This window comes from Corythoichthys intestinalis, chromosome 18 (genome assembly GCF_030265065.1).
Source record: "Corythoichthys intestinalis isolate RoL2023-P3 chromosome 18, ASM3026506v1, whole genome shotgun sequence".
Classification (NCBI taxonomy): Eukaryota; Metazoa; Chordata; class Actinopteri; order Syngnathiformes; family Syngnathidae; genus Corythoichthys; species Corythoichthys intestinalis.
Genome location: NC_080412.1, coordinates 44,083,905 through 44,111,448, shown reverse-complemented (window position 1 = coordinate 44,111,448; position 27,544 = coordinate 44,083,905). Strand labels below are relative to the sequence as shown.

The window sequence follows — 27,544 nt, the reverse complement described above, 5'->3', positions numbered from 1 at the left end:
ATGCACGTAGGGGTGGGCGATATGGCCTTAAACACGTATCACAATAAATTGAGCAGATTTACCTCGATAACGATAAATGACGATAAATTCGCCCAAGCGGACTGTTGTATAATTTGAAAATCTGAATCAATGCATGAAATACAGATTCACAGTTTCTTGTTGATTTTTTTACCAGCATTCAATTTGATATATTTAACAATTGTACATGCAGTCTAAACATTAAGTTTATAAAAATGTATTGTAAACAATAAGAATTCAAGTATGAGCATTTATAACGGCGTGTATGGCTTGAACAATGTACATTGTCAAAAACAGTGTACATTGTCAGAATCAATATGCCTGTGCAAACATGTCATTGTAACACAAATGACTTGCAGCTTGAACAGGACACTTCAAAAAGACAATTTATTGGCTGCTGTGACATAATTATTCAATACAAGTGTTTACTTTATGGTTTCAGGGTTTTTTTCCCCCCCAGTGCATTTTTTAATAAATTCACGCATACATGAACCCCCAAACAGACAGACAGACACACATTAAAGCTATATTGATCTTCTGCAAATGAAACACTTAAGATTTTATGATAGCAATAATGACAGAGAATTAAGCACATACAGAAAAATAGCTGGGGCCATTTCTCTGTCATATTCACCGTTGGATTGTGCTTTAAGCTGAATGCTTTACCATCACAAAAGCTATCTGAGAAATCACACACAGAAAGATACAAAATAACGCGACATAGTAATTGCTGGATGCAGTCCGTGCCCAATCCACTCATTAAGTTCAGCCGTTTCGACAAGGTTAGAGCCGCTATCCGACTCCATCACGTTCATTTGTAGCGTTAGCCGCTAGCGGCCGCTAGCGTTAGCCTGTGGCCTGGCTACCAGTAGAAAGTACTGAAAGCAACATCTCCGGAAATCGTGAGAACAAGGGAGGACAGCGGGTGAAAGCCCGTCTGGATGCCACCAAGAATCTACTAAATGTCGGGTGAGAGTGTGGCGAACCTCCCTTAAGCCACACTCCATCACGTTTTGCTTGTAGCGTTAGCTGCTAGCGTTAGCTTACCAGGCTTCTGTTTGATTGGCTTCCCGATGATCACGTGACTCTCTATGTAAGCACATTGACTGTTTTCTTAAAGGGGAATGAACATAGACGAACAACACAGAGTCAAAGCCGGATGAAAAGACTATTTTCTTGTTTTATTAATTTACCGAATTTACCGACATGGTCAAAATTACGTCGGTCATCGTGAAGAATTTCGGTTACGGTAAATTTTCGGTTTACCGCCCTGCTCTATATGCACGTGAGGCATAGTTTGACTTTGGGGCGGGGGGGGCACAACATGTTGAAGACCCCGAAACGCAGTGTTTGCAATAAAATTAACTTACAAGAATATTTATAATGATAAGTTGACAATGACAGTTTTTTTGTTTACGCTAATTCTTGAATGGAATTCTAAATCAGGCTGCTTAGGCCAAGATCCTCCTCCATTGAATATGGTACCCCCACCGGTGTCGTGCCAATGTAGTTACCCCTGTCAAAAATGGTATCCCCTGGGCGGAGCCATATAGAGGTAGATTTGTGTCTTATTCAATCAAAAAAAAAGTTGCTTCAATAACAAAAAGTTGCTTCAATCAAAATACATATTTTCAATCAAAAATAAAATGTGTTTGAATGCAAAAATAAATTTGAAACTACAAAAAAATGCATGTGGAAGCTATTTATTTTTGGTTGAATTTTTTTTTTTTTTTGATTGAAGCAATTTTTTTTAATTTGAAGTAATGTTGATTTGTGTTTGGGCCACATTTTGGCTAGGACCAAATAAAAAAATCCTTTGAAAAATATATATTTTTTGTAATTATATGCAAAGCAAATGACCGTCTAAGGTTCTAGTCACATGATCTGCTCGAAAAATAATTTTGACGCATTATAAAATTTTTTTTGTTTATTTCATTCATTTTTGTTACAGTTTTATTGCTTCACAACTTCTGTATATATAGGAAAGTAGGGTTGTCCCGATCCGATATTTGGATCGGATCGACCGCCGATATGTGCAAAAAAATGCGCATCAATATCAGATCGGCTGACACGGAAAAATTCCGATCCAGACTCCGGATCCAGTTGTTTCCAGTCCAGTAGCGCACTGATTTACATAATCAATTCCAGTTTTTGCTTTGGTTTCCCTAAAATCCGGTCCGCATTTTATGGCACACCTTCATTTTTTTTAAAGCCTTGGTACAGTTGTTCAAGAGCAGAGAATTGATGCAGAGTTAATAGTTTTTTTTACCACGAAGGTTGTTTGTGCGTTTTGCTTTTTTAAGACAGTTTACAATATTATTTGCATGTTTTACTGACTGAATATGCCATTTCTGTTTGTTATTTATAATGTTTTGTGTTTATCACTGAATAAACAGGTCAGTTTCTTGTTACCGACCATTGTGTTATTCAAATTCAGCTAATTCAGATGGCTAGTTGTTATCAAGAGTAATAAAACCCTTTTTAACATGAGTCTGACAACTAAGTAAGTAGGCTAAATAACTTTAAACTTTAATACATGCTCGGATAGGCCGGTATCGGTATCGGCCAGTATCGGATCGGAAGCGCAAAACAATATCGGTATCGGATCAGAAGTGCAAAAACCTGGATCGGGACATCCCTATAAGAAAGTCAATTTCATGCAATGATACTTTTCGGCCACCAGGAGGGCCCGCCCCCCCCTTAAAATCCGCTTATGACGCGAGGCAACTCCGCAACACAGTCATTGCGTCTTCGTGTCGCAGAGTCGCCATGTTAACTGCCCCTAAGATTGACAGCGAAATGTTGATTCAACATCTTTTCAACGTCTGTCTGCTATCTCGGTCGTTACTGAAAGAAAGATGGTAATCAAATTACAATTAGGCGTTACTTAGCAACACGTTAGTGAAAACACTGAAGACAATTTTACAAGATTTAATTTATTAACTATCATACAGTTCACATAAGGCCTTCATCTTCACTATTTGCTCAGTCAGACAAATTTCAAGGTTTTTTTTTTCCCTCTTGATGCGCAGTACATAAGCTATTTCTTTTGAAGCATTTGCTCGGTCCTTGGACTAAATTTATATTTTGAAAGAGTGGGAGAGAGGCTTTCATCCCTCTCCCTTAGTGTGTTTTTAAATCATGCACTAAGTGGCCTTCAACCCTTCACAAAAAATGGTAAAAATGGAATTTCAATCCAAATACACACAAATGTTTCCTACCGTTGACTTCACTGGTGTCCTTCCCCAGCCTACAAACAATCACACAGTCACTTTAATTGCAGTTGTACGAGCAACTACTTTAAAATGGATGACTATTTAAACAGCATTGTGGGTTTTGGATCCAGTAGAACAGTCAGGAAAAAAAATCCAGTGATTGAACACACTTTCCCTGTAGGAAACGCAGAGCTTTAACTTGTAAAATTTATGGGTAAAAAAACAAAAAAAACATTCATCTTCATCAACAATGAATGATAAAGTACTTCACATGTGGCGACGCAGTCCGCGCATCCTTTCATATTGTTGAAGCAGTATTTGCAGTAAACTGGAGGGAACATTATAGATTGGTGATGTTTCAAGTGTGTTGATCAGATATGGCTGCAATTCTTCACTTGATCTATATTCAAACTCCTTGGCTGTCATTGACGGTGATAGATGTCCAATCCATTTGGAAATGAATGTGTATTTAGTGACCAACTAAATTCACAGCAGAAAGGATGAAGAGTCACATGGAGTCAGAATGGACGTCTGTCGCCGTCGATGCAGTATCAAATCCAACTTAAAAGGGAAGTTCAAAATTTTTGACATTAGGCTTAATCTTCGAGTTACCGTAATTTTCGGACTATGAGCCGCTACCCACCAAATTTGACCCGAAAACGACATGTGTTCATAGATAAGCCGCACTGGACTATAAGCCGCAGTTGTTCTTCCTGTGTTATGGGATATTAACAACAAAAGATATTGATCGGTAACACTTTATTTGACAGCAGCATCATAAGACTGTCATAAGACCAAATGAACCACCATGAAGCTTCATTGCTTCAAGAGGCTTCATTTAGCTATCACTGCTCCCTTAGGGGAGACACTCAGCTGCTACCTGGTGTCGACACTGTTTTTGTCAAACATGCCTCGTAGCATGCATTGCATCGCTACAGATGCAAATAACAACCAAAATTCATGTTCTGTGCTAAATATTTCATCAGTTACTGTTCCATTTGTTTTATTAATTGCTAGTTATGGTATCTGGTAACACTAATTTGTAGAGGTGTGCAAAATTTCCGATTCTTAGATTATTCGCGATTCGGCCGTGGAAGTTTCGAGAACGATTCACAAACATCCAAATTCCGATTATTGAAATATGCCAAGTAAAGCGGAAGTACAACACACTCAGCGCGCCGCGCGGTCAATGAGCAACAGAGCGAGAGTAACTAAACATCATGCTTCTCATTACCCGGCCCCTCGGGTAATGCCAATGCTCAACTCACGGCTCTAGCTCAACTCATGCCTCGAGATAAAAAAACACAACAACATACCTGAAGCTGCTATAAAAGTACGTCATCCATATAATGTTACGGTAGATATCATTTATATAAGACTAGATGCACTACGGTAGCGGTAGCGTTTGTAGCACATCTACAAAAAGCTAGATGCAGACGTAGTAAACGGCCGCCATCTTAAAGCAGTACACTTCTCTGCAAGGCTGTTGTAGCGAACCTTCCAAGCAAACCTAATTAACTTTTTATCTAAAATACTCCTAAATCGGTAAAATATTGACTTGAATCTATCTTTAAAATAGTTTTAAAATTTTCACATGTCGAAAGTTGACAAAAGGGAAATTATGGGTTAACGGGAGTAATTTTAACAACTTTAACGGTTGATTCACAACATTAAATTAATTGAATGTAGTTTAAACCTGCTGATACAGAATGGGGACTGGAGTTTTTTATTTACTGTTATTTTTGTATATTTGTTTACTGCTATATGTTAACTTGATACTGAAATAGTAGTTTGGTTTAGCCTGAGAGTATTTTTGAACAATTTTGGAACAAATGTACAAAATATTTTACAAAAATGCATCAATAATCGTTTTAGAATCGAATCGGACCATCTGAATCGTAATCGTAATCGAATCGTTAGGTGCCCAAAGATTCTCAGCTCTACTAATTTGACAGTGGCGCTATAAGACTGTCATAAGACCAAATGAACCACCATGAAGTTTTGGACCGATTGAGTGCAAAGCTTCATTTGGCCATCATTTCCCCTTTGGGAGAGACAGTCAACCTTAGCTGCCACCTGGTGTAGACATTGTTTTTGTCAAACATGCCTCCTAGCATGCATTGCAGTGCTACATGTAAATAACAATCAAAATTCATGTTCTGTGCTAATTATTTCTTCAGTTACTGTTCCAGATGTTTGATTAATTGCTAGTTACGGTATCTAGTAACAGTAATTTGACAGTGGCGCTATAAGACTGTCATAAGACTGAGTGAACCACCATTCATTGCCTCAAGAAGCTTCATTTGGCCATCATTGCTAGTTTGGGGTAGACAGTCAACCTCTACTACCACCTGCTGTCAAGACTCTTTTTGTCCAGCATGCCTCCTAGCATGCATTGCAGTGCAACAGATGTAAGTAACAATCAAAATTCATGTTCTGTGCTAATTATTTCTTCAGTTACTGTTACAGCCGTTTGATTAATTGCTAGTTATGGTATCTGGTAACACTAATTCAACAGTGGTGCTATAAGACTATCATAAGACCAAATGAACCACCATGAAGCTTCATTTGGCCATCACTGTCCCTTTGGGGGAGACAGTCAACCTTTGCTGCCAACACTGTTGTCGTCCAACATGCCTCCTAGCATGTATTGCAGCGCTACAAATGTAAGTAAAAATCAAAACTCTTGTTCCGTGCTAATTATTTCTTCAGTTACTGTTCCAGTTGTTTGATTAATTGCTAGTTATGGTATTTGGTAACACTAATTTGACAGTGGTGGTATAAGATCGTCATAAACCACATGAAGCTTTGAACCAATTGACTGCAAAGCTTTATAGATTATAGTCCGAAAATTACGGTAGTCGCTGGAGTCGATTTCAACAAATTCTGGGCAGCTTGTCAGTTATTTGTTAGTTTCAGGGCTCCGGAGTGGCTAAGCTAGCGCAAGTCAACGGTACAATATTAGCATGCCAATATAAAACAACATTAACAGATCTAAGATAGTCAAATAAATTCGAAGTACCCACGCGGCCAAAATAATGTCATAGCAAACTGCAGTCATTCATTCCATTTTGCGGGACGATTTTTTAAAAAATGCATCATGCGAACACAATATAGAGTGCTTCAGCCACTTGTGCTCACGATGCATTCGCGGAAGTCTGACTTGTCCCACTCGGCTGGTACCAGTTGCGACCTCGTATAGCTTTCCAAGCAAATGTACACAGAAAAGATGGCTGATGTGAAAAGTTTTTTTATTTTGGCCATTAAAAGCCATTTTGACCTGTAGCAAACCCGCCTTCTCGTAAGCGATCAAATAGTGGAGGGAAAAACGACGGCCGAGGTAAATAGCACACACTGTAAAACTGCCTTCTTTAGTTTTACTATTGATGGTGTGCTTTTTTTAACGGGCGGCGCCATTTTGTTGAGCGACATCTGATAGAAGCAACTCGTGATATCTGGGTACTTTTTTTTAGATTTCGCGACTACTGCAGGTCGGATGTTGGAAACTACGACTTCCCACCCTCCTTGAATGCAGCAACAGTCTGCTGTGTTGACTGAAGGATGGCAAAATGAAGAAATTTGCATTTAGGGATTGTGGAAACAGAGTAAATGGGCATAGGAAAGTTTCCACTGGCTAGGACATGAAAAATTCAACGATGAAAAAAACTATGTGATATCACTCCGCCCTGCTTCCTGGAGAGCTGCTGGATTACAAATGTTGCTCTTCATACCACAATTTTTGACATGCAATAAGTTTTAATAACTTTATCCTGAAAACCTAGCCAACACTATTGATTGCATGAGTCATCGTTGATTTTCATGCGTGGCATATGTTGCTTTTTATTAGCATGCTAAGATCGTCCCATTGACTCCCGCTAGCTTAGCGACTCCGGAGCCTTGAAACTAACAAATAACTAACAAACTACACGGAATTTGTTGAAATCAACTCCAATGACGAATAAAACTCCCGCTAACTCGAACATTAAGCCTATTGTAAAAAAAAATCTGAACTTCCCCTTTAATTGAACAACAGTTTGAAAGAGGACAAAGCCTAGAACTATACTTCACTTGGCCGGATGAGTGAGGAACAGGTTAATCCAACCAGTGAACGTTTTAACGTTAGGAGATCTCGTCGCCAGACTCGATCACCGAACGAGCAATGTGGACAAATAAAATGTAACGCTACACTATCAAAAAAGTGCTTCAGAGAAGTATGTGGATATAAAAAAAAAAAAAAAATACAAATTCTATGTAAACAAGGTTTGATCTGCCAGAGCTCTGTTATGTACAGGCAATGGGTATGGCTGAGCTGTCAAAATTAAGAGGGTACAACACCACCAGCATTGAAAATGAAAGCAGTGTCACAATCTTTTCCTTTTTTTAATGACAATGTTGCTAGATCTCAGCAATAAATAGTAAACATTGTAGTTTATGATATCACAGGTCGACGCCTTTATTTACAAATTTTGCTCTAACTCGGGAATGCGTCAATATTTTTCTTCTAAAATTTGGCACACTTATGAAGAAGTACATGCTTTATCATCTTAGGACTTTGACAGCAGACATTGCATTTCCATGGCAACAGTAGCAGAGGTGGGTAGAGTAGCTGAATATTTTACTCAAGTAAGAGTAGTGTTACTTCTAAATAATATTACTCAAATTGAAGTAAAGGCGGTCATCCAAACATTACTCAAGTACAAGTAAAAAAAAAAATAGTTGAAAAGAATAGTCAAGTAATGAGTAACATTGTGAGTAACTGCTTAAAATGCCAGTTTTTTTTTTTTTTGTTTTGTTTTTTGTTTTTTTAAATAATGGTACATTTTTTCTTCAGCACATATTCATTTATATGACCTGTTACTATTATTAATGACCATATTAGGCCAAATAGATGACACAAAAATCAAATTCAGACCAGAACAACACTATGAACCATCACGCATCCAAGGAGCATGAGTGCCCTCTAGTGGAGAAAAAAACATTGTTACCTCCGATTGGTAAAATGGAGTCATTTGGTTATTGTTGCGACGTCTCATTAGTGCAGGGGTCGGCAACCTTCAACACTCAGAGCAATTTTGACCCCGTTTCAACAGAAAAGACATCACTAGAGCCGTACATACATATACTGTAGACATTTGAAATAATTACATCAGCACGATTTTATATATAAGGGCTGCAGCTATCGATTATTTTAGTAGTCGATTAATCGATGAACTAGGGAGTTCGAATAATCGGATAAGGAACATGAAAAATTAAAATAACCTGAGCTGAGCCTCAAACGATATTTAAAAAAATGAGGATTTATGTACAACAAAAGAACAATTGGCTAACTTAAATAGCAAAAGTCTGCTAGCTTAAATGCTATAAAATGCTTTTTTTTTTTTTTTTAAACAATGGTCTTAACAAATGGTTCAGACACATTCCCACAAAAAACGGCTAAAAGAGGCAGACATAAGGGCAGTGTATCCGCCCTAATCAATAAAACTAAATGCAAACACTTTCAAAATAAACCATTACAACGCCACTAATTGAACAAATACTCGAAGCAATAGAATTTAATTCGAATATTTTATATATATATGTAATATATAGTGCTGCAACAATTAATCGATTAACTCGAGTATTCGATTAGGAAAAAAAGATTCAAATTAAATTTTTCTGCTCCCTGCTAAGACCAATATAAGCTACTTTTTTGTTTGAGCTAATGTTTTTTACAATGCATTCGTAATTTAGTTTATACGTATGTTTAGCAGTTTTTTTTTTTTTTTTTGTGGGAATATGTGTCTGAACCATTTCTTAAGAACATTGTTTAAAAAAAATTTTTTTTTTTTAATGTTTGCATTTTACAGCATTTAAGCTAGCGGACTTTTGCGATGTAAGTTAGCCAATTGTTCTTTTGTTGTATATAGATCCTCATTAAAAAAAAAAAACACATTTATACAGTTTGAGGCCCAGCTCAGGTATTTTAATTTTTCATGTTCCTGATCAGATTACTCGATTATTCAAATTAAGTAGTTCATCGATTAATCGACTACTAAAATAATCAATAGCTACAGCCCTAAAATATATATACACATACATACGTATATGTGTATTCTGTGCTGCATATTTGACTCCTTTTAGTATGCTTTGCGCCTGTGAATTGCACAAAGACTTTTGGGTACACATTCTGAGTGGTAACCATGACTTTACATAGTTGGTGAATTAATAAGCTAAATGAGTGAACTAAGTGAGGTCGTGATTCTAATTTGGAAAGTGTACCCACAAGTCTTTGCTCCTGTAAATGGTGCAACGATTTGGGGGTACACCTTCTGGTGGGCAACCAGAACTTTACATAGTGGGTGAATTCAATCGTAAGTGTTCTGTTAACAAACACACAAAACAGAGAGTCTGTCCTGATCTGCCTATTAAAAGGAAGGTAAAATTCTTACTTAAATCTCACAAGCGCCAGAATAAATTTGAAACGCATAATCATTTATTCAATATAATACTGAGCCGCATCAGCGGGTTAAAAGAGCCGTTTGCACGGGTTGCAGACCCCTGCATTAGTGAAACTGAGACAGCCACTGTCGGCATCATTGGCAAAAAATGAGTCAATATAAAGACGAAAAATGTAACGACTATTGTTGCCCAAAGTAGTGGAATAAGGGTACTTTTTCCTCTACACAAATCTACTCAAGTAAAAAGTATTGCGTGGTAAAACTAAGAAGTACGTTTTTCTCAAAAAGTTAAAGTAAATGTAACGGACTAAATATACGCATTACTACCCACCTCTGAACCGGAGATAAAATTTTTTTAAAAATATATCAATAAATGTTGGTTTCAGGTATAACTACTAACCAAATATGAACAAAAAGTACCATAGTTTGAACCAAGAGTAAGATTTTTTATGCTAACCAATAGAACACATTACAATGTATACAATTGTATTGCTGAGACCGCTAGCAACATGCACATCTGTTTGAAAAAATAAATTGTGGTATTGTTCTTTTTTTAAATGCTTTTGGTGTAGTACCCCATTAAAAACACAAGTATGTCAAAAAAAAGAAAAAACTAAAACATTAAAGTGCATCCCTGGATGTGTACGCCCCTACCTCTTACCATTGAAATGAGTCCCCTCCCAATGCAGCCACTAGAGGGCGCAAAATTCCCCCGACGAGGACAGAGTCAACAAATCCAGTGGCAGTACTTCATGAGGAAAAATAAAAGTTAAAACAATGTGGCCACGTTTCTTGCTTCCAGATGACCCTCAAACACACCAGCGTGAGGTCGGGAGCACTCCCCCCACCCACCATAATTGTGAGATGGCGTCGAGGGGGGCATTCTGGGCACGCACGGTTTGGTTGTCTCACAGTGTCTCCTGTTCAGCAGGGGAGAGGTGCGGGTGAGGGTGGGCATGCTGGTGCAAGGAGGGTGGCAGGGACTGTAGAGGTGACTGGGGGGTGTTGGGCGGCGACTGCTGCTGAAGGGGGCTGAAGTGCGCGCCCGTGTGCGGCGGAGACGAGCGGTAGCAAGAGTAGGCCGAGCTTCCGCCCAAGGTGGTGGTGGGAGAAGCCGGAAGCCCCCCGAGGCCCGTGGGAGAGTCGATGAGCGGCTGGTTGTAGAAGAAGAATGCACACTGGTGGATGAAGATCTCGATGATTGTCTGGTAGGTGCGCGTGGCCGTCAGGGCGTCCATGGTGGTGAAGTCCGGTCGCATGAGCGTCGGCCAGAAGCAGATGGACAAGTTCTCGCTGGTCATCAGGTTCAGCCTGCTCAGCTGGCTCACCCTGACAAACATGCAGGTGGAACTAACTCACAAGTCTTAACCTAATCGTACAATGTGCGAGAAATGATGATGACTATTCCTCCCCCCAATCTTTCATGGTACCTGGTGTCGGAATTACTGGTACCTCACGCAAAGCATTAAATCATTGGGTTTTTGCAATTTTACGCTTAGAAAAAAAAAGATGTTTTAAGTCACGACCACATTATGTTCCTATGAAAGTCCACGGCTAGGTGTCGGACATTTGTGGATGTAGTTTTGCGACAGGTCCATTAACAAGTTTGAAGGGTTGGCTTACAGTGGGGCAAATAAGTATTTAGTCAACCACTAATTGTGCAAGTTCTCCCACTTGAAAATATTAGAGAGGCCTGTAATTGTCAACATGGGTAAACCTTAACCACGAGAGACAGAATGTGGAGAAAAAAAAAACAGAAAATCACATTGTTTGATTTTTAAAGAATTTGTATGCAAATCATGGTGGAAAATAAGTATTTGGTCAATACCAAAAGTTCATCTCAATACTTTGTTATGTACCCTTTGTTGGCAATAACGGAGGCCAAACGTTTTCTGTGACTCTTCACAAGCTTTTCACACACTGTTGCTGGTATTTTGGCCCATTCCTCCACGCAGATCTCCTCTAGAGCAGTGATGTTTTGGGGCTGTCGTTGGGCAACACGGACTTTCAACTCCCTCCACAGATTTTCTACGGGGTTGAGATCTGGAGACTGGCTAGGCCACTCCAGGACCTTGAAATGCTTCTTACAAAGCCACTCCTTTGTTGCCCTGGCTGTGTGTTTGGGATCATTGTCATGCTGAAAGACCAAGCCACGTCTCATCTTCGATGCCCTCGCTGATGGAAGGAAATTTTCACTCAAAATCTCTCCATACATGGCCCTATTCATTCTTTCCTTTACACAGATCAGTCGTCCTGGTCCCTTTGCAGAAAAACAGCCCCAAAGCATGATGTTTCCAGCCCCATGCTTCACAGTGGGTATGGTGTTCTTCGGATGCAATTCAGTAGTCTTACTCCTCCAAATACGAGAACCTGTGTTTCTACCAAAAAGTTCTATTTTGGTTTCATCTGACCATAACACATTCTCCCAGTCCTCTTCTGGATCATCCAAATGCTCTCTAGCGAACCGCAGACGGGCCTGGACGTGTACTTTCTTCAGCTGGGGGACACGTCTGGCAGTGTAGGATTTGAGTCCCTGGCGGTGCATTGTGTTACTTATAGTAACTTATGTTACTGTGGTCCCAGCTCTCTGTAGGTCATTCACTAGGTCCCCCCGTGTGGTTCTGGGATTTTTGCTCTTATCATTTTGACACCATGGGGTGAGATCTTGCATGGAGCCCCAGATCGAGGGAGATTATAAGTGGACTTGTATGTCTTCCATTTTCTAATAATTGCTCCCACAGTTGATTTCTTTACACCAAGCGTTTCACCTATTGCAGATTCAGTCTTCCCAGCCTTGTGCAGGTCTACAATTTTGTTTCTGGTGTCCTTTGACAGCTCTTTGGTCTTGGCCATAGTGGATTTTGGAGTGTGACTGACTGAATTTGTGGACAGGTGTCTTTTATACTGATAATGAGTTAAAACAGGTGCCATTAATACAGGTAACGAGTGGAGCCTCGTTACAAGAAGTTAGACCACTTTGACAGTCAGAAATCTTGCTTGTTTGTAGGTGACCAAATACTTATTTTCCACCATAATTTGGAAATAAATTCTTTAAAAATCAAATAATGTGATTTTGTTTTGTTTTTCTGTTTTTTTTTCCACATTCTGTCTCTTATGATTGAGGTTTACCCATGTTGACAATTACAGGCCTCTCTAATCTTTTCAAGTAGGAGAACTTGCACAATTGGTGATTGACTAAATACTTATTTGCCCCACTGTAAATTTACTAATCTCATAAATAACTCTTTGGAAACGTACTTGTGCAAGTGGCTCACGACGTATTTGAAGGCATCGTAATTCTCCCTGGGGAACCTCCTCAGGACATCCTTCATGGTGTACAGCCGCTGTTCTCTGTCAGTGATTTCTGCATTCACAGCAAACAATTACAATTTAAAACCTGCTTTAAGACATTTGCAGCATTCATTTGTTTTCAAGACACCTTTGAAATCATCAGCTTCAACACACGGGAAAATAAAATGGTAAAAGCTGTCCCACCCTCTCCAGGAATCATTTATCTTGGAGTGGAGACCCTCCCTGCCCAGCAGTGTTTGCTTACTGAAAGCATCCAGTAGGTCCACCTGCAGAGCACAAGGCACCAGGGGCTCAGGCAGCTCGGAAAAGAAGCTCTTCAGGGCTCCGGCCACAGTGTTTATGGAGAAGTCTTTCTCCACCAGGTCTAATCCATGGTCTGCATAATGACAGAAGTGGTTAAGAAGAGAAAGATGAACTGGGTCTTTGGAAGTGAACTTAACTTAGCTTTGGTGACTAACCTTGTTCAAACTGCCTCTGCATGCTTTCCATCTCCGACTTGTTCCCACTTACACGGTACAAGCCTTCTGTGTTCAGACCTGAGCAAACCAGGGAAATGAAAAAACAAAAAACATTAGAATTAGAGCTGAAACGATTACTTGAATAATTCAAGTAACTAGATTTTAAAAATTGATCAAGGCATTTTCTCCACCTCGAGGAATCGTTTAATTTTGCCAGCTCCAAGCATGGGTTTTGACCGGACCACTTTTAATGTGGCACAACGTGCGTAGAGGAAGAAGGGAGAGGCAGCGGATATATTTGATTTCAACCATGCATTCATATTGCGGTAACGACAAAGAAGCCAGCAAAAGCGAAGAGAAAGGCACCAAGAAAAAGCAGAAAATTTCACAAGCGTGGGAGCATTTCAAGCTGGAGACAAGGTGAACACTGTTTCATGTATTAACTGTAAGACAGAGCTTGCATAACACGAGCCCTGCCCGCCCCCAAAACCCAGGTCGGGCGCCATCGCTCGACCCGCCCGCCTAACCCCTGGTCCACTGAAGGCGCCCCGTTTATCCAAAAGCAAAAAAGCTACAAGGTAAAATTAAGTCATCGTAGCGCTAATAAATAAGATTAACGTTACTGTACCTTGCTAACGTCACGTTAGCCCTCCAGAGGGCTAGGTTTCTTTTGATTATGACTAATGTCGATGTCTGGTTAACGTGTCTTTCATACAGGCTTTATTTGATCTGTAAAAACACAGCGCTGTAGAGTGATGAGGGTGTAAAATAAAACATAATAAAGCTAACTGTCAATTTTGGCTCAGTAGCCATTGATGGATAAAACACCAAGTAGCACTGGTGCCAAATGTGCTTCAATACAGCGGATATCATACATTTATTTTATACACTGCAAAAACTCAAATCCTACCAGAACCAACAATTCAGACCTAACCTTAAAGAGCATACGACACCAGAAAAAAAGTCTTAAATGGCATTATTATGTGAATTAGAATCATATTTTGAGACGATTCGACCATATACAACAATTTAGCAAAGCGCAGATGACGAGAAATTAGTCTTTTAATCTGCCGGTTAGCCACGCCTACAATTATAGGGCTTTAGCGTCCCCAACAGGTGGATGACGTCAGCGGTAGACTAGGCTCATCGGTTTTACTATTCAGCCCATTGAGGGGGAATTGTTCAGAACGAGGAAAACGAGACGAAAAGAGCTGCAAAATGTCATTGTTTCAGTCTCTCTACTCCCAATATTTTTACAGGATATTCTTTTTATCCAAGTATTTTCCCCAATAGCTATATAAATGGCTTGAGAAGGACCAGTCAGCCCGTCGAGGGGGAACTATTCACAATGAGGAAAACGCGACGAAGAGAGCGGCAAAATGTCATTGTTTCTGTCTCTTTACTTCAATATTTTTACAGGATATTCTTTTTATCCAAGTATTTTTCCCCAATAGCTATATAAATGGCTTGAGAAGGACCAGTCAGCCCGTCGAGGGGGAACTATTCACAATGAGGAAAACGCGACGAAGAGAGCGGCAAAATGTCATTGTTTCTGTCTCTTTACTTCAATATTTTTACAGGATATTCTTTTTACCCAAGTACTTTCCCCAATTGCTAAATAAATGGCATGGTCATGACAAATAACTTGTGCTAAATGGAATATAAAATAATAAAAATCCATTTATTCAAGACGACATGGCAAAATTACTCCATAATGGTCAAAACAGTCGACTTTACCTTTACTGTCACACCTGCCGAACGATATTTTATGACACCTAAATCGGACATATGTCATTTCCCTTCCCCGGCTTCGGAGAATGTAAACAGACCAGAAGGAGTGACAGCTAGCCGACATGCTAACCCGAACCGAGTGATGTTTCAAAGTCTTCGAAGTGGAAAATCACACATAACTAGCCTGGATTATTTGACATGACGACCCGGTTGTCGAGTTTCTTTGCGGATCGGCAAACCGCCCGGCGGAGAGCAATTTACAGTTCGTTCCCTGGAGGAGGGTGGCTGGAATTGTTGTGTAGCTAACGTGCTAACAGCTAACTGCTAATGAGCGTGAGGATAGCTTTTTACATGCCTATCAATGATCAAACGTAAGTAGTCCTTTATTTAAAGGAATTTTATAGTGTTTACTTTGTAATCGCTGTATTCGTATTTGACATAATACAAAACAAGATGTTTACTCACTTCCTTGTAAGTCCAATGGTCCCACAGTAAATATCCACGGTGAATGGGAACCTTTTGAAACTCCAAAAAGGCGCATACGCGTCTCCCGCATACAGAATGATTTTTCTGCAGCCGTTTGGCTGGCGTGATGCAAAAAATAAAAGTATTAATCCGCAAAATCAGCTGAATCCTTCGTCCTCATACACAACAGTACACTGTAGCGTGAAGAGGACGTCTTCTACCGTACACGTCACAGCGCCCTCCTCCTCAATGCGAGACCGAAGCCGGAAGTCACTCATTTTCCTGGCGCGGGTTTCAAAAAACTAAATAAATATAGCGATCGCTTCCACACACATCCAAGCGGTCCATATCATTCAGGAGCATAAAATACCGCGTGTATTATGAAATAAACATGCTTTTTCGTGTCACAAGCACTTTAAAACGTAACTAAAACTAAAGAGCTTGAAACGAACGGAATTTCAATTGAAACGTGGGAAAAACACCAAATTTTAAGTGATGTGTGTTATCAAGTGTAATGACATTTTCTCAGAGGTTTTTTGAGTGAAAGCAGTGAATTTTTTTTCTAGTCACATCTGAGACGCTAGTTATTTATTTGGTAACACTTTATGTGACAGCGGCATCATACGACTGTCATAAGACAAAATGAACTACCATGAAGCTTTAAACCAGTTGGCTGCAAAGCTTATTGCTTCAAGAAGCCTCATTTGGCCATCACTGCTACTTTGGGGGAGACTGTGAACCTTTGCTGTCAACACTGTTGTAGTCCAAAATGCCTCCTAGCATGCATTGCAGCGCTACAGATGTAAATAACAATCAAAATTCATGTTCATTCATTCATTCATTCATTTTCCATGCCGCTTTTCCTCACGAGGGTCGCGGAGGTGCTGGAGCCTATCCCAGCTAACTCGGGGCAGTAGGCAGGGGACACCCTGAACTGGTTGCCAGCCAATTGCAGGGCACAAGGAGACATACAACCATTCACGCACACACTCATACCTACGGACAATTTAGAGTGTTCAATCAGCCTACCAAGCATGTTTTTGGGATGTGGGAGGAAACCGGAGTTCCCGGAGGAAACCCACGCAGGCACGGGGAGAACATGCAAACTCCACACAGGAAGGCCGAAGCCCGGGATTGAACCCTTGATCTTAGAACTGTGAGGCAGACGTGCTAACCACTCAGCCACCGTGCCATCCAAAATTCATGTTCTGTGCTAATTATTTTTTCAGTTACTGTTCCAGTTGTTTCATTAATTGCTAGTTTCGGTATTTGCTAACACTTTATTCAACAGTGGCGCCATAAGACTGTCATAAGTCTGGCAAATTATCTGACTTTTAAATGGATGTAAAAGATCCGAGCTGGACATAAATGGAGTTTGTGACATAGTTTGCCAGATGTCATAAGCATTCATTCATGCCCATGATAGTGTCATGTCATAATTATGACGGTCTTATGGCAGACGCCGCTTACAAATATAGTGTTTCCTATTAACTCAAATAAATCAACAAATAAGCCACACGGCACTACAAACTGCAGGATTCAAAATGAGGGAAAAAAGTAGCGGCTTATGATTTGAAAATGACGGTACTTGCTAAATATCTCATTTTTATACAAGCGTAATGTTTACTAACCATTTGCATTTACCAGCCTTGTCCAGTGACTTACACCATTTTAATTGTGTTTGTGTTGTACCCGTTGGATTATGCATGTTTACCTAATGAAGCGACTTAAGTAAATACAGGAATGACAAAGATAAGTTCCTACCTGTAGTCTCAATGAAGCGAACACACTTCTCAATGAAGAGTGGAATAGGTCTGTCTAGGGACACCACATTGGCTAATGGGACCCCAAAATAGTTGCTTTCCATGGGCTTGGGGATCGCAGGACGGGGCTTCGATCTTGATTTCTGAGAGCAAAACAAACACAGAGATGAATTGAAACGTAAATTTTTCAGCAGCAGACAATACCTGGCAACATAAACCGCTCAGACCTTGGCTGTTCGTCGCAAACTCTTCAGGATGTTCCTCTTTTTGGGGTCTTCATTCTCCTCGATAACCAGACTTTCACCTTTCAGTGTCCCGAAGTCGTCTTCCTTGGACTTGTGGAGCGCTCCCATCTCGTCGTCGCTGCCTATGAAGCTGGTGCGGAAGCTGCTGAATTTGCCGAGCCGCTTGGAGCGGTCGCGGTACAGCCGGGGCTTCACGCCCACCGCAGAGAATTTCCTCCTTCTCTCCAGAGAGCTGCTGTCCGCTTCACTGTCAGAGCCGTTGCCATTGGAGTGCATCCTGTTGGAGTTGCGGATGGTGATGATCTTTCCTTGCGTGCTGTCATGCGGCACAGAGTAGATGATCTCGTCGTTGCTGGGGCGGGGCTTGCAAACGGCGTCCATCGGTTCCGCGTAGTCTGAGGGGTCGTAGCCCACGTCGCCCCCGGGTACCCAGGTAACAGCGGACGGTAGGGACCGCCGGTGACCAACCGTGTCCATGTATGGGTTTCGGCTGACCTTTCGGAAGTCGAAAGTGACGCCAGGTTTAACTCTGACGTGCGGAGGAACCTTGTTGTTCAATTTGCTTTCCAGGTCTCTGATGTCAGAGATAAGAGAGATATCACCAGAGTCCAAGTCGGGGAGGTTGAACCCCCCGTGGTGAGACGTTAGAGTGCCGTCGTAGTATGGAGGCGAAGGCTCGACGTCATCTTCTGAATCCAGGAACATGGTGACAGGGCTGGGAGAACTACAGCGCGGGGAGTACACGTTTTCATTGGTGCACGCTTCGGCGACATTATCGTACATGTGCGTGGCTTCCACAATGTTGCGCTTCTCTACCACCTCCATGAGGAAGGGATGGAACATCTCTATCCTGTGCAGGCCTCCGACGACACCCCCGGATCCGCAAACCACACTGTTGAAACGGCCTTCGATCTCGTGCGCCAGTTCTTCTCCTTGGATCTGCTGCTCCCGAGCGTAGTCGCTCTCTGTCAGCTCGGCTTGGCTGTCGCCTACTGCCAACAGCTGCACTGGGATGATGTCCTGAACCTCACATAAGAACGCGCACAGCGTCTCCAGGGATGCTTTTCGGGAGACCGAGTACACAGCAAAGTAGCCGTGTACAAGCCTGCTCTTCCGTAAAGTGAAGGAGGCGTGATACGAGAGAACGGATAGCTCTATCGCCAGCTTATGTCCAGCAACAGTCTGCTCTAGTAATACGGAGGTGCCGCTGTTGGACATGGGCCTGCAGTGCTGATGCATCAGGAAGGGGGACAGCAGCTGTTCAATGTCGTAGGTGTCTCCACACATTAAACACATGACAATGCGAAGATCTGCCTCTGGGGCTGGCTGATGGGGAGACTCCCTCAAACCCGGGGGCTCAGGAAGGAGCGGAGGGGAACTGCTACTAAAAGATGTACTCCTCCGAGTATCCAGAAGGCCCCTTAGCACTTGGTTAATTTGCGACTCGCTGACGTTATGACCGTAGCCGACACCGGGAGAGGCAGGATCTAAGAAGCTACACTGCAATCTCCTTGCAACTTGCTGTCCCTGTGTTATTAGGTTTAAGGCAGTTTCTCCACCCACATCCACATAGGACCCTACGCCTCTTTTGGTGACTAGGAGCAGAGATGTTGGCAGCTGCGCTAACTGGCTGTCCCTTCGACCTAAGGTTGATTCCCTGAGACGCTCAAGGCTTTCAATCACATAGGAGAGGGACTCTTTCGAATTATACAGACACAGACATCCGTGAGGGGTGAATGTCGGAGTGTGGAAAGAATTTACAGGAAGACGCACATTTCCCTCAATGGGCCGCAGCGTCAGCTCGTACATCTTCCCGTCTAATACATACCAGTCATCATTTGTGCAGAGAGCCCTAATCTCATTGGCAAATTCTCTGGCCAGTCCATCTTTCCCCAGTATGACAAGATTGATTCTGTCAGCCTTCGTATCCCCGAAATGAGCTTTCACATCAAAAAAGGGATAACATGTCGGGAAACGAGATGCCAGGAGCTGTTCAATCTTTGAGTCTCCACAGTGGGGACTGCTCGGGCAGGTCTCCTTAGTAGGGTGATATACAAAATGGATATGCTTCAATACTAGAGCGTCTCTTTCAGCTGGAAGCTTTTGCAGCACCTTGAACCTTTGCTCCTCCACCAACACTTCCTGAATCGCCCCCATCTTCTCCTTACTCGGTTTGGCGTCCACTTCGAGCTCGTAAAAAAGCTCAGAGTACTCCAGCAACAACTCCTGAAAATCTTCTTTAGCGCGGTCGATGATCTCTTTTTGATGACGGTTGTAAAGTTCTAAATACTCAGGTTCCTCAAGCCATTGGTAGAACTCTTCATTCATGATGAAGCTACGGGCCTCCTCCCAAGGTCTACCGGGTGTGACGAAGGGAGAAGAGGAAAGCTTGTGTTTAAACTCGAGCCTCATCTCTGCGCGTCTGCACTCGTTACGTAAATGCTCCAGGTGAGCATTGAATAATTCCTCCGCTTCATCCGTCTCCAGAAGGTCTGACGGGATCCGCTCGTCCTCCATGTTGTCAATGTGAGACGTATCCTCCCAGGGAGAGTCCTCCAGAACAACAAACCAATGGGCAAAGTGCTGCTTGGACTCGAGAACCTTCTGCACGCCAGACCAGCTAAGCTGATCTATTTCATCCAGGTCCGGCACCAAAGAACTAAGTGCAAGAGGGAGTGTGCTCAGGTAGATTTTACGCCGCCGCTCGATATGTTCCTGCTTCAGACGGTAAACATGCTGTTGAAATAGCTTCTTGCATTTAGCAGTTCCCTCCAAGAAAACATACTCTTTGTATTCTGGTGAGGTGTTCATGCGTCGACTGGTGTTGAGCCAGGTTTCATTATGATTCTTCACTATCCGGTTGATTAACCATTCATAGCGATCCTTGGCGGAAGCTATCTGCTGACTCTGAAGCTTTAGTGCTTCGAAATAGGGGATGATTTTAGGCTTCCCTCTGCTTTTATCGATAAGCTGAACCAATGTGAGGAAGGCGAGGTCCACGTTTATGTTTGAACGAGCAGACGTCTCGACGACAGGTAGGCTCTTTTTAGTGATGGCAAAGGTATGCGCGTCTTTGATGTAGCGTTCGACGCCTTCATCACACTTGGTGAGCACTAACACAATGGGTTTCTTGGTCTTGCTCAGCTGACCGTAAATGTTGGTGACAAATTTCAGCTGGTCATCGAAATTGCGGTTCATACCCCGGCTGACATCGACACAGAGCAGGAAACCGTCAACCTGCAGTTTGCCCTCGGGCATTTGCTTTTGTTCAAAGTCTTGCTCCAGGCCCAGCTGATCGGTGCAGAAGTACATGAGCTTCTCTGCCGATGCCAACTTGGTGGCGGCTGCCCGTTTGATGTAGGGCTGCATAGCGGTGCTACGATGCGGCTGAAATGTCTGGTCGTCGATGAATTCAGTTTGCTCCACGACATGCATTCGACACTCTGGCCCTTCCTCCAGAAGCCGCGAGACCTCACCCCAAAACAGAAAGTGATCATTGTTGACCACTCGACCACCAAAGTCACTGGTGCTCAAAACCGACGTGTGGTCTAAGTAGAAGTCGTCCGCGCTCGGCCGGACATACCGATTACACAGACAGGACTTTCCGACCCCGCATTGTCCTTTCTCTTTCTCCGTACCCGACAATCCCACCACAATGAGGTTGTAAATGGGGGACCGGACATCTTGCTTTTTCGCCATCATAATCTACCGACGATCATCCTGTTTTAGACAGGCACTGTGTAAAATGTTGGCTTGAAGGTTTGTCCATATAGTTGGTAAAGGGCTTAAATTTTAGTTCGTTTGACAGTCAGGTCCTGTAAAATAAAGACACAAAAAGCAGCTTTAGCTTTCTTAAATGGACAAACATTTACAGTGGGACAAATAAGTATTTAGTCAACCACTAATTGTGCTAGTTCTCCCACTTGAAAATATTAGAGAGGACTGTAATTGTCAACATGGGTAAACCTCAACCATGAGAGAGAGAATGTGGAAAAAAAAAACAGAAAATCACATTGTTTGATTTTTAAAGAATTTATTTGCAAATCAGGGTGGAAAATAAGTATTTGGTCTATACCAAAAGTTCATCTCAGTCCTTTGTTATGTACCCTTTGTTGGCAATAACGGAGGCCAAATGTTTTCTGTAACTCCTCACAAGCTTTTCATACACTGTTGCTGGTATTTTGGCCCATTCCTCCATGCAGATCTCCTCTAGAGCAGTGATGTTTTGGGGCTGTCGTTGGGCAACACGGACTTTCAACTCCCTCCTCACCTGTTAAAATGATAACAAGAACGGTGAGCAAACATCGCAGAACCACACGGGGGGGCCTAGTGAATGACCTACAGAGAGCTGGGACCACAGTAACAAAGGCTACTATCAATAACACAATGCACCGCCAGGGACTCAAATCCTGCACTGCCAGACGTGTCCCCTTGCTGAAGAAAGTACACGTCCAGGCCCGTCTGCGGTTCTCTAGAGAGCATTTGGATGATCCAGAAGAGGACTGGGAGAATGTGTTATGCTCAGATGAAACCAAAATAGAACTTTTTGGTCGAAACACAGGTTCTCTTGTTTGGAGGAAAAAGAACACTGAATTGCACCATACCCACTGTGAAGCATGGGGGTGGAAACATCATTCTTTGGGGCAGTTTTTCTGTAAAGGGACCAGGACGACTGATCTGTGTAAAGGAAAGAATGAATGGAGCCATGTATCGAGAGATTTTGAGTGAAAATTTTCCATCAGCAAGGGCATTGAAGATGAGACGTGGCTGGGTCTTTCAGCATGACAATGATCCCAAACACACAGCCAGGGCAACAAAGGAGTGGCTTTGTAAGAAGCATTTCAAGGTCCTGGAGTGGCCTAGCCAGTCTCAAGGTCTCAACCCCATAGAAAATCTGCGGAGGGAGTTGAAAGTCCGTTTTGCCCAACGACAGCCCCAAAACATCACTGCTCTAGAGGAGATCTGCATGGAGGAATGGGCCAAAATACCAGCAACAGTGTGTGAAAAGCTTGTGAAGAGTTACAGAAAATGTTTGGCCTCCGTTATTGCCAACAAAGGGTACATAACAAAGTATTGAGATGAACTTTTGGTATTGACCAAATACTTATTTTCCACCATGATTTGCAAATATTCTTTTTTTAAAAAATAAAACAATGTGATTTTCTGGGTTTTTTCCACATTCTGTACCTCATGGTTGAGGTTTAACCATGTTGACAATTACAGGCCTCTGTAATATTTTCAAGTGGGAGAACTTGCACAATTAGTGGTTGACTAAATACTTATTTGCCCCACTGTATAATATTTAGAATTTCAGTAAGGTAACACATCTGATAACCAATTTAATGAAAATAAGATCTAATATTTGTTGATATTACAAAGTCTGGAAAGAATCATTACAAAGGCTTTCGATCGATTCAATACGACAGTATGTACACATATTAAATAATCAAAACAATGCAATTTTTTTGACAGTTTTGTTGCTGGAAAAAAAATTGACCTTTGAGGCCGATATACTTTTTTTTAAAGCACGCAGATTATGAAAAGCATTTTTTTAATATTGCCTCAACAGCTTCAAATTTAAGGTAACTTATTTGATTTTGCACCCTAACAAGGTTCCCAGGGCCTTTGAAAGCGAAACAGCCCTACAGCATCACTGACCCACCCCCATACTTCACAGTGTGTATGAGGTGCTTTTCAGCGTGCGCATCTTTCGTGGCACGCCAGACCCACTAAGAGCGTTTGTTGCCAAAAAGCTCAATCTGACAAAAGCATTTTTGTGTGAGACCAAGATTGAGCTTGGTCTGTGAAGTATGGGGATGGGTCAGTGATGCTTCCGCTTCCAAAGGCCCTGGGAACCTTGTTAGGGTGCATGGCATCATGAATGCTTTGAAATACCAGGACATTTTGATTCAAAATCTGTTGCCCTCTGCCCGAAAGCTGAAGATGGGTCATCACTGGGTCTTTCAGCAAGACAATGACCCTAAACATATGGCCAAATCTACACAGAAATGGTTCACCAGACACAAAATCAAGCTCCTCCCATGGCCATCCCAGTCCCCAGATCTTGTTTTGTTGGCAAAAGGGGGTTGTACAAAGTATTAACACCAGCGGTGCTAATAATTGTGACACACATTATTTGATGTCAAATAATTTTTTCTTTATGTGGGATTTTTCCCCACTGAATGAATGCACTTGTATTGAAGGTTGGATTTTTCTCTTTTTTCTCCATTAAGGTCCCATATTATTTGAATTTTTAAAAATTATTAGAAGCTAAAAAAACACATCTTTTTCTGGGGTGCCAATAATTATGGAGGGCACTGTATAGACATTATGTTGAATGTATATATCCGTTTTGTGTCTTACCTTTCCATTTACAGAAAAATATGGCACATTTTATAGATGTTTTTTTTATTGTGATTATTTACGATTAATTCTTAAGCTGTGATTAACTTGATTAAAAATTTTAATCGTTTGACAGCCCTAATTTTAACGTGATTAATTTAAAAAATTAATCACCGCCCGTTAATGCGATAATTTTGACAGCCCTAACGATATATAACCAGGGATGAAAGTGGGCCAGAACGGTCAGGAATGCAGTTCCGGTAGAAGATTCAGGGCCGGAATGCTGTTCCGCTACACGGTGCTTTGATTCCGAAAATATGACAGCAACTGTCAAAACGCTATGTAAAAAATATATATATATATGCTAAGCTGCCACACATGCATTTCAGCTCCAAGAAGAAAACAATCTACCAACATCAGATTTACATACACAAGTGTTAACAACAAGCATAATAAAGTGCTTGTCTAGCGTAATGCGAATGCACGCAGCAAAGCAAAACGCCTGGACTCATTTATCCGTTCAATTGGCTGACATACTGACATGTGATTAGCAGAGATGGTTAGCTCTGATTGGTTCAAATGCAGATGTTTTTTGGAACAGCAAAAAAAAAAAAAAAAACTTGTTGAATTGATGTGACAAAAAAAGGGCAATGCAACTTAAAATGGATCAAATCTTTAAGAGCAACAAAAGAGTTAAGGAGGCCTATTTATCATATTTAGTTTTATTTGCTCTGATGGGGAGGTTCAGAACATCATAGCTGTCAATGTGCACTTTGGACTTGTTTGTTCATTTACGTGAGGCTACTTATTCATTTCCATTGATTTTAAAAAGTCTATGTTTGCGCAATCTTCAAAATATATTCCATTTCACTCTGCATAATATAAGTCATTTGTACTTATTTTTCTGAAATATGTTACTTATAGCTTTATTATTTTTAAAAAATGTAAATGTTTGCATTAACTTCAATTTTAATATATATCCTATGTTCTTAAGTAGTTAAAATTGAGATTTGGCATTTAGTATGTGAGCGCAAATAAAAATTAGGAGATGAAGGTTGGGGTTATTGAATAATCATTGAAAAAATACAATTTTGAATGAAAATCAGTTTTCGTGTCATAGAAATAACTGCTAAAACAGTTTTCTTTGCATTTCAGTGGTTTAAGAGGTTTGAAACCCCCCCCCCAAAAAAAATGGGGAAAAAAATAAATAAATAACATTTCTGGCTCCGTTGCGACCTTCACGTCGGGGAGTTCCGGCAAGAAATTCTAGTCACTTTCACCCCTGTATATAACCATTTCCATTATTTGTCACACCCCTATTTAATAAAGGTTGAAAAGTTACTTAGTGTTGCTTTCACCCCTAATAAGCAATACGAGGCCTTACAATTCATTGGAGTCAATCAAGAGGGGACATTTAGCAGGCTCAGAAGCAACTATTAGTAGTCTATATTGCTCAGCTGGGCTAGGCTAGACATCCGAAAGAAATACATGCAACTTGAGGTGGTTCATCCAAAAAGAATCGATTGATAATCCAATTTGTTGACGCTACATACTAGTGTCGATCGCTTTCCTCTATTTTGCGCAAAGGGTGGGAAGTCACAGGGAGGCTGACCACGCCACATAATGAGATTGCAGACGCATTCAAGAAATCGGGGCTTGCGTGCCGTATAAAAGGTGCTTTATTTACCCAGCTGTCTAGTGTGGAACACACCGGCAAACTAAAAGCCATAAATAAGAAGAGGGCGTGCATAGCATCGCACGTCTCCCTTTCTCTTGCTGCATCTGTCAGGCCAGCTTGCCGCAGCCCAACCGAGCCGCCTGATGTGCAACCGCATAAAGGCACGCGTATCATCCTACATAAAGCCTTTTCGATCTCTACCGAGTGCACGTGCCCTGGGTTATGTTATAAAGCGGTGATACTGTAGTTACCCGTGCTTGCTTTCTCCTCTTCGGCATCACTTGCTCCTTTCGCCGTTGCGATTGAAAAACACTGGAAAGGCGATAAATATCCACACATACGAACACAAAAGAAAACAATCCGGTGTCGTTTTTTGCTTGTGTTAAAATCCCGGCGTGCAGAAATGAAATCCTACTAAGCTTTCGCCTCGCTGGCTTCACCACGTTGCTTGGTTTTCACTCAATTATTGTGTCCATTGTTGTGCACGTTTAAAGCTGGGCCGGCCGCACACGCCTCACGCAAAACAGGCCGCTAGCTCGCAATTCGGCAGCCTTTGGGTCTCCGACAAAACATTCACGAGGCGTTCGGGAGCGTCCGCTTGCCGCTTTTAGGAGCCGATCGCGTGTGTGAAAGTGCGATTTGAGGCTGCTTTCGGATAATGGCGGCGGTGGCGGGGGCCCTCCTCCTCCCCGGACCCAGTCAGTCCTCCTCTCCTCTTCTTTTCTTCGGGAGAGCGGAGCAGTGGAGGCAGAGGCGGCGGAGAGAGGGACTCACCCAGCGGCGCCCGCACACTACTGCAGCACGCCTAGCCGAGCTAACCAATGCGGGCTGCGTCACTCCCAAGTCAGCCTCCAGAGGATTTCAACAAGGTACAGTGTACTGTCTGATCATTTGTACGCTTTTTTTTATGTTACACTTATCAGTTAATTTTCACTTAAAAACGCAGATTTGTGTGTGTGTGTGTTTTTTAAAGGGAGGTCTCAAGTTCTCGCTCACTTTGTTCATAATGCATACATAAGCCAGGGTGACCATATTTTGATTTCCAAAAAAGAGGACACTCAGCCTGGCCTCAAGATACTTGAATTTTACTCGAAGTTTACTCAAAGATGCCCATGTCACTTTAATATTTTTAAAGTGTGCCCCCTCACTCTGGGTGGAAAAATGCAGTTTGAAAAAAATTTTTTTTTAAATTTTTATACATATATATATATTAGGGCTGTCAAAATTATCGCGTTAACGCGCGGTAATTAACTTTTTTAATTAATCACGTTAAAATATTTGACGCAATTAACGCACATGTCCCGCTCAGACAATATTCTGCCTTTTGGTAAGTTTTACAGCAAGGCTTTTTGTGCTGTCTAACAGTGAACTCTTGTGGTCGCTTTGCGACATAGTTTATTGTTTTCTTGCCAGTTCAATATGGCTGCACGACGTCTCGGGCTGACGCCTACGTTGTAATGTTGTGCTTATATGATCCTTGGACAAGATTTGTCCGTAAGTATGGTTGTTGTAAAGAATGTACATATTATGTTAGGAAGCAAAATGTTATATTTTTTGTATGAGACGCTTTTTGTTTATGTTTAGTGAACCTGTATAGCGTGCTAAGCTAACGTTGTTGCTAATGCAATGCTTGTTTACTTTTTTTTGTTGTTGTAGTTTTACGACGGTCTAAAGAGGACAATGGTTTGAGGCCATTTTATCAATTAATCAGATGAAAAAGGAAGAAGTCTGATTATTAAGGCGTCGTTCACTAGCTGTCTAGCTTTGGAAAAAGTAGACACTTCGGAGAGAGGACAGCATAGACAGATTTAAATGACAGTAGAGTGAAATGCCCACTACAGTCCTTATGTACCGTATGTTGAATGTATTTATCCATCTTG

The 27,544-nt window shown here is 41.6% G+C and overlaps 2 protein-coding genes across 2 annotated transcripts in view; one reads left to right on the top strand and one right to left on the bottom strand.

Annotated features, from left to right (window-relative positions):
* Positions 1 to 417: 417 nt before the first annotated feature.
* arhgap35b (Rho GTPase activating protein 35b) lies at positions 418 to 26,453 on the bottom strand. The gene is made up of 7 exons (XM_057820320.1): positions 25,916 to 26,453; positions 17,627 to 21,459; positions 17,401 to 17,542; positions 13,441 to 13,518; positions 13,227 to 13,358; positions 12,929 to 13,034; positions 418 to 10,999 (listed from the first exon to the last, which is right to left on the bottom strand). Exons 2-7 carry the CDS (start codon positions 21,344 to 21,346, stop codon positions 10,579 to 10,581), a joined length of 4,599 nt encoding a protein of 1,532 aa, XP_057676303.1. The 5' UTR covers positions 21,347 to 21,459; positions 25,916 to 26,453; the 3' UTR covers positions 418 to 10,578.
* The window catches only part of LOC130906232 (unconventional myosin-Ic-like), a 57,791-nt gene continuing 56,609 nt past the window's right edge, over positions 26,363 to 27,544 (top strand). The window contains exon 1 of the mRNA XM_057820323.1: positions 26,363 to 26,533. The gene's annotated coding sequence lies outside the window, so the exon portion shown is untranslated. The remainder of the gene's footprint in view (positions 26,534 to 27,544) is intronic.

Bases quoted from the DNA above. Each gene is read 5' to 3' on its own strand.
- arhgap35b (XM_057820320.1), bottom strand. From the start codon at position 21,346: ATGATGGCGAAAAAGCAAGATGTCCGGTCCCCCATTTACAACCTCATT. The intron at 17,543-17,626 runs GTCTGAGCGGTT...TTTTGCTCTCAG, and splicing joins GTTTGCGACGAACAGCCAAG to AAATCAAGATCGAAGCCCCG. The intron at 13,359-13,440 runs GTTAGTCACCAA...GTCATTATGCAG, and splicing joins GCAGAGGCAGTTTGAACAAG to ACCATGGATTAGACCTGGTG.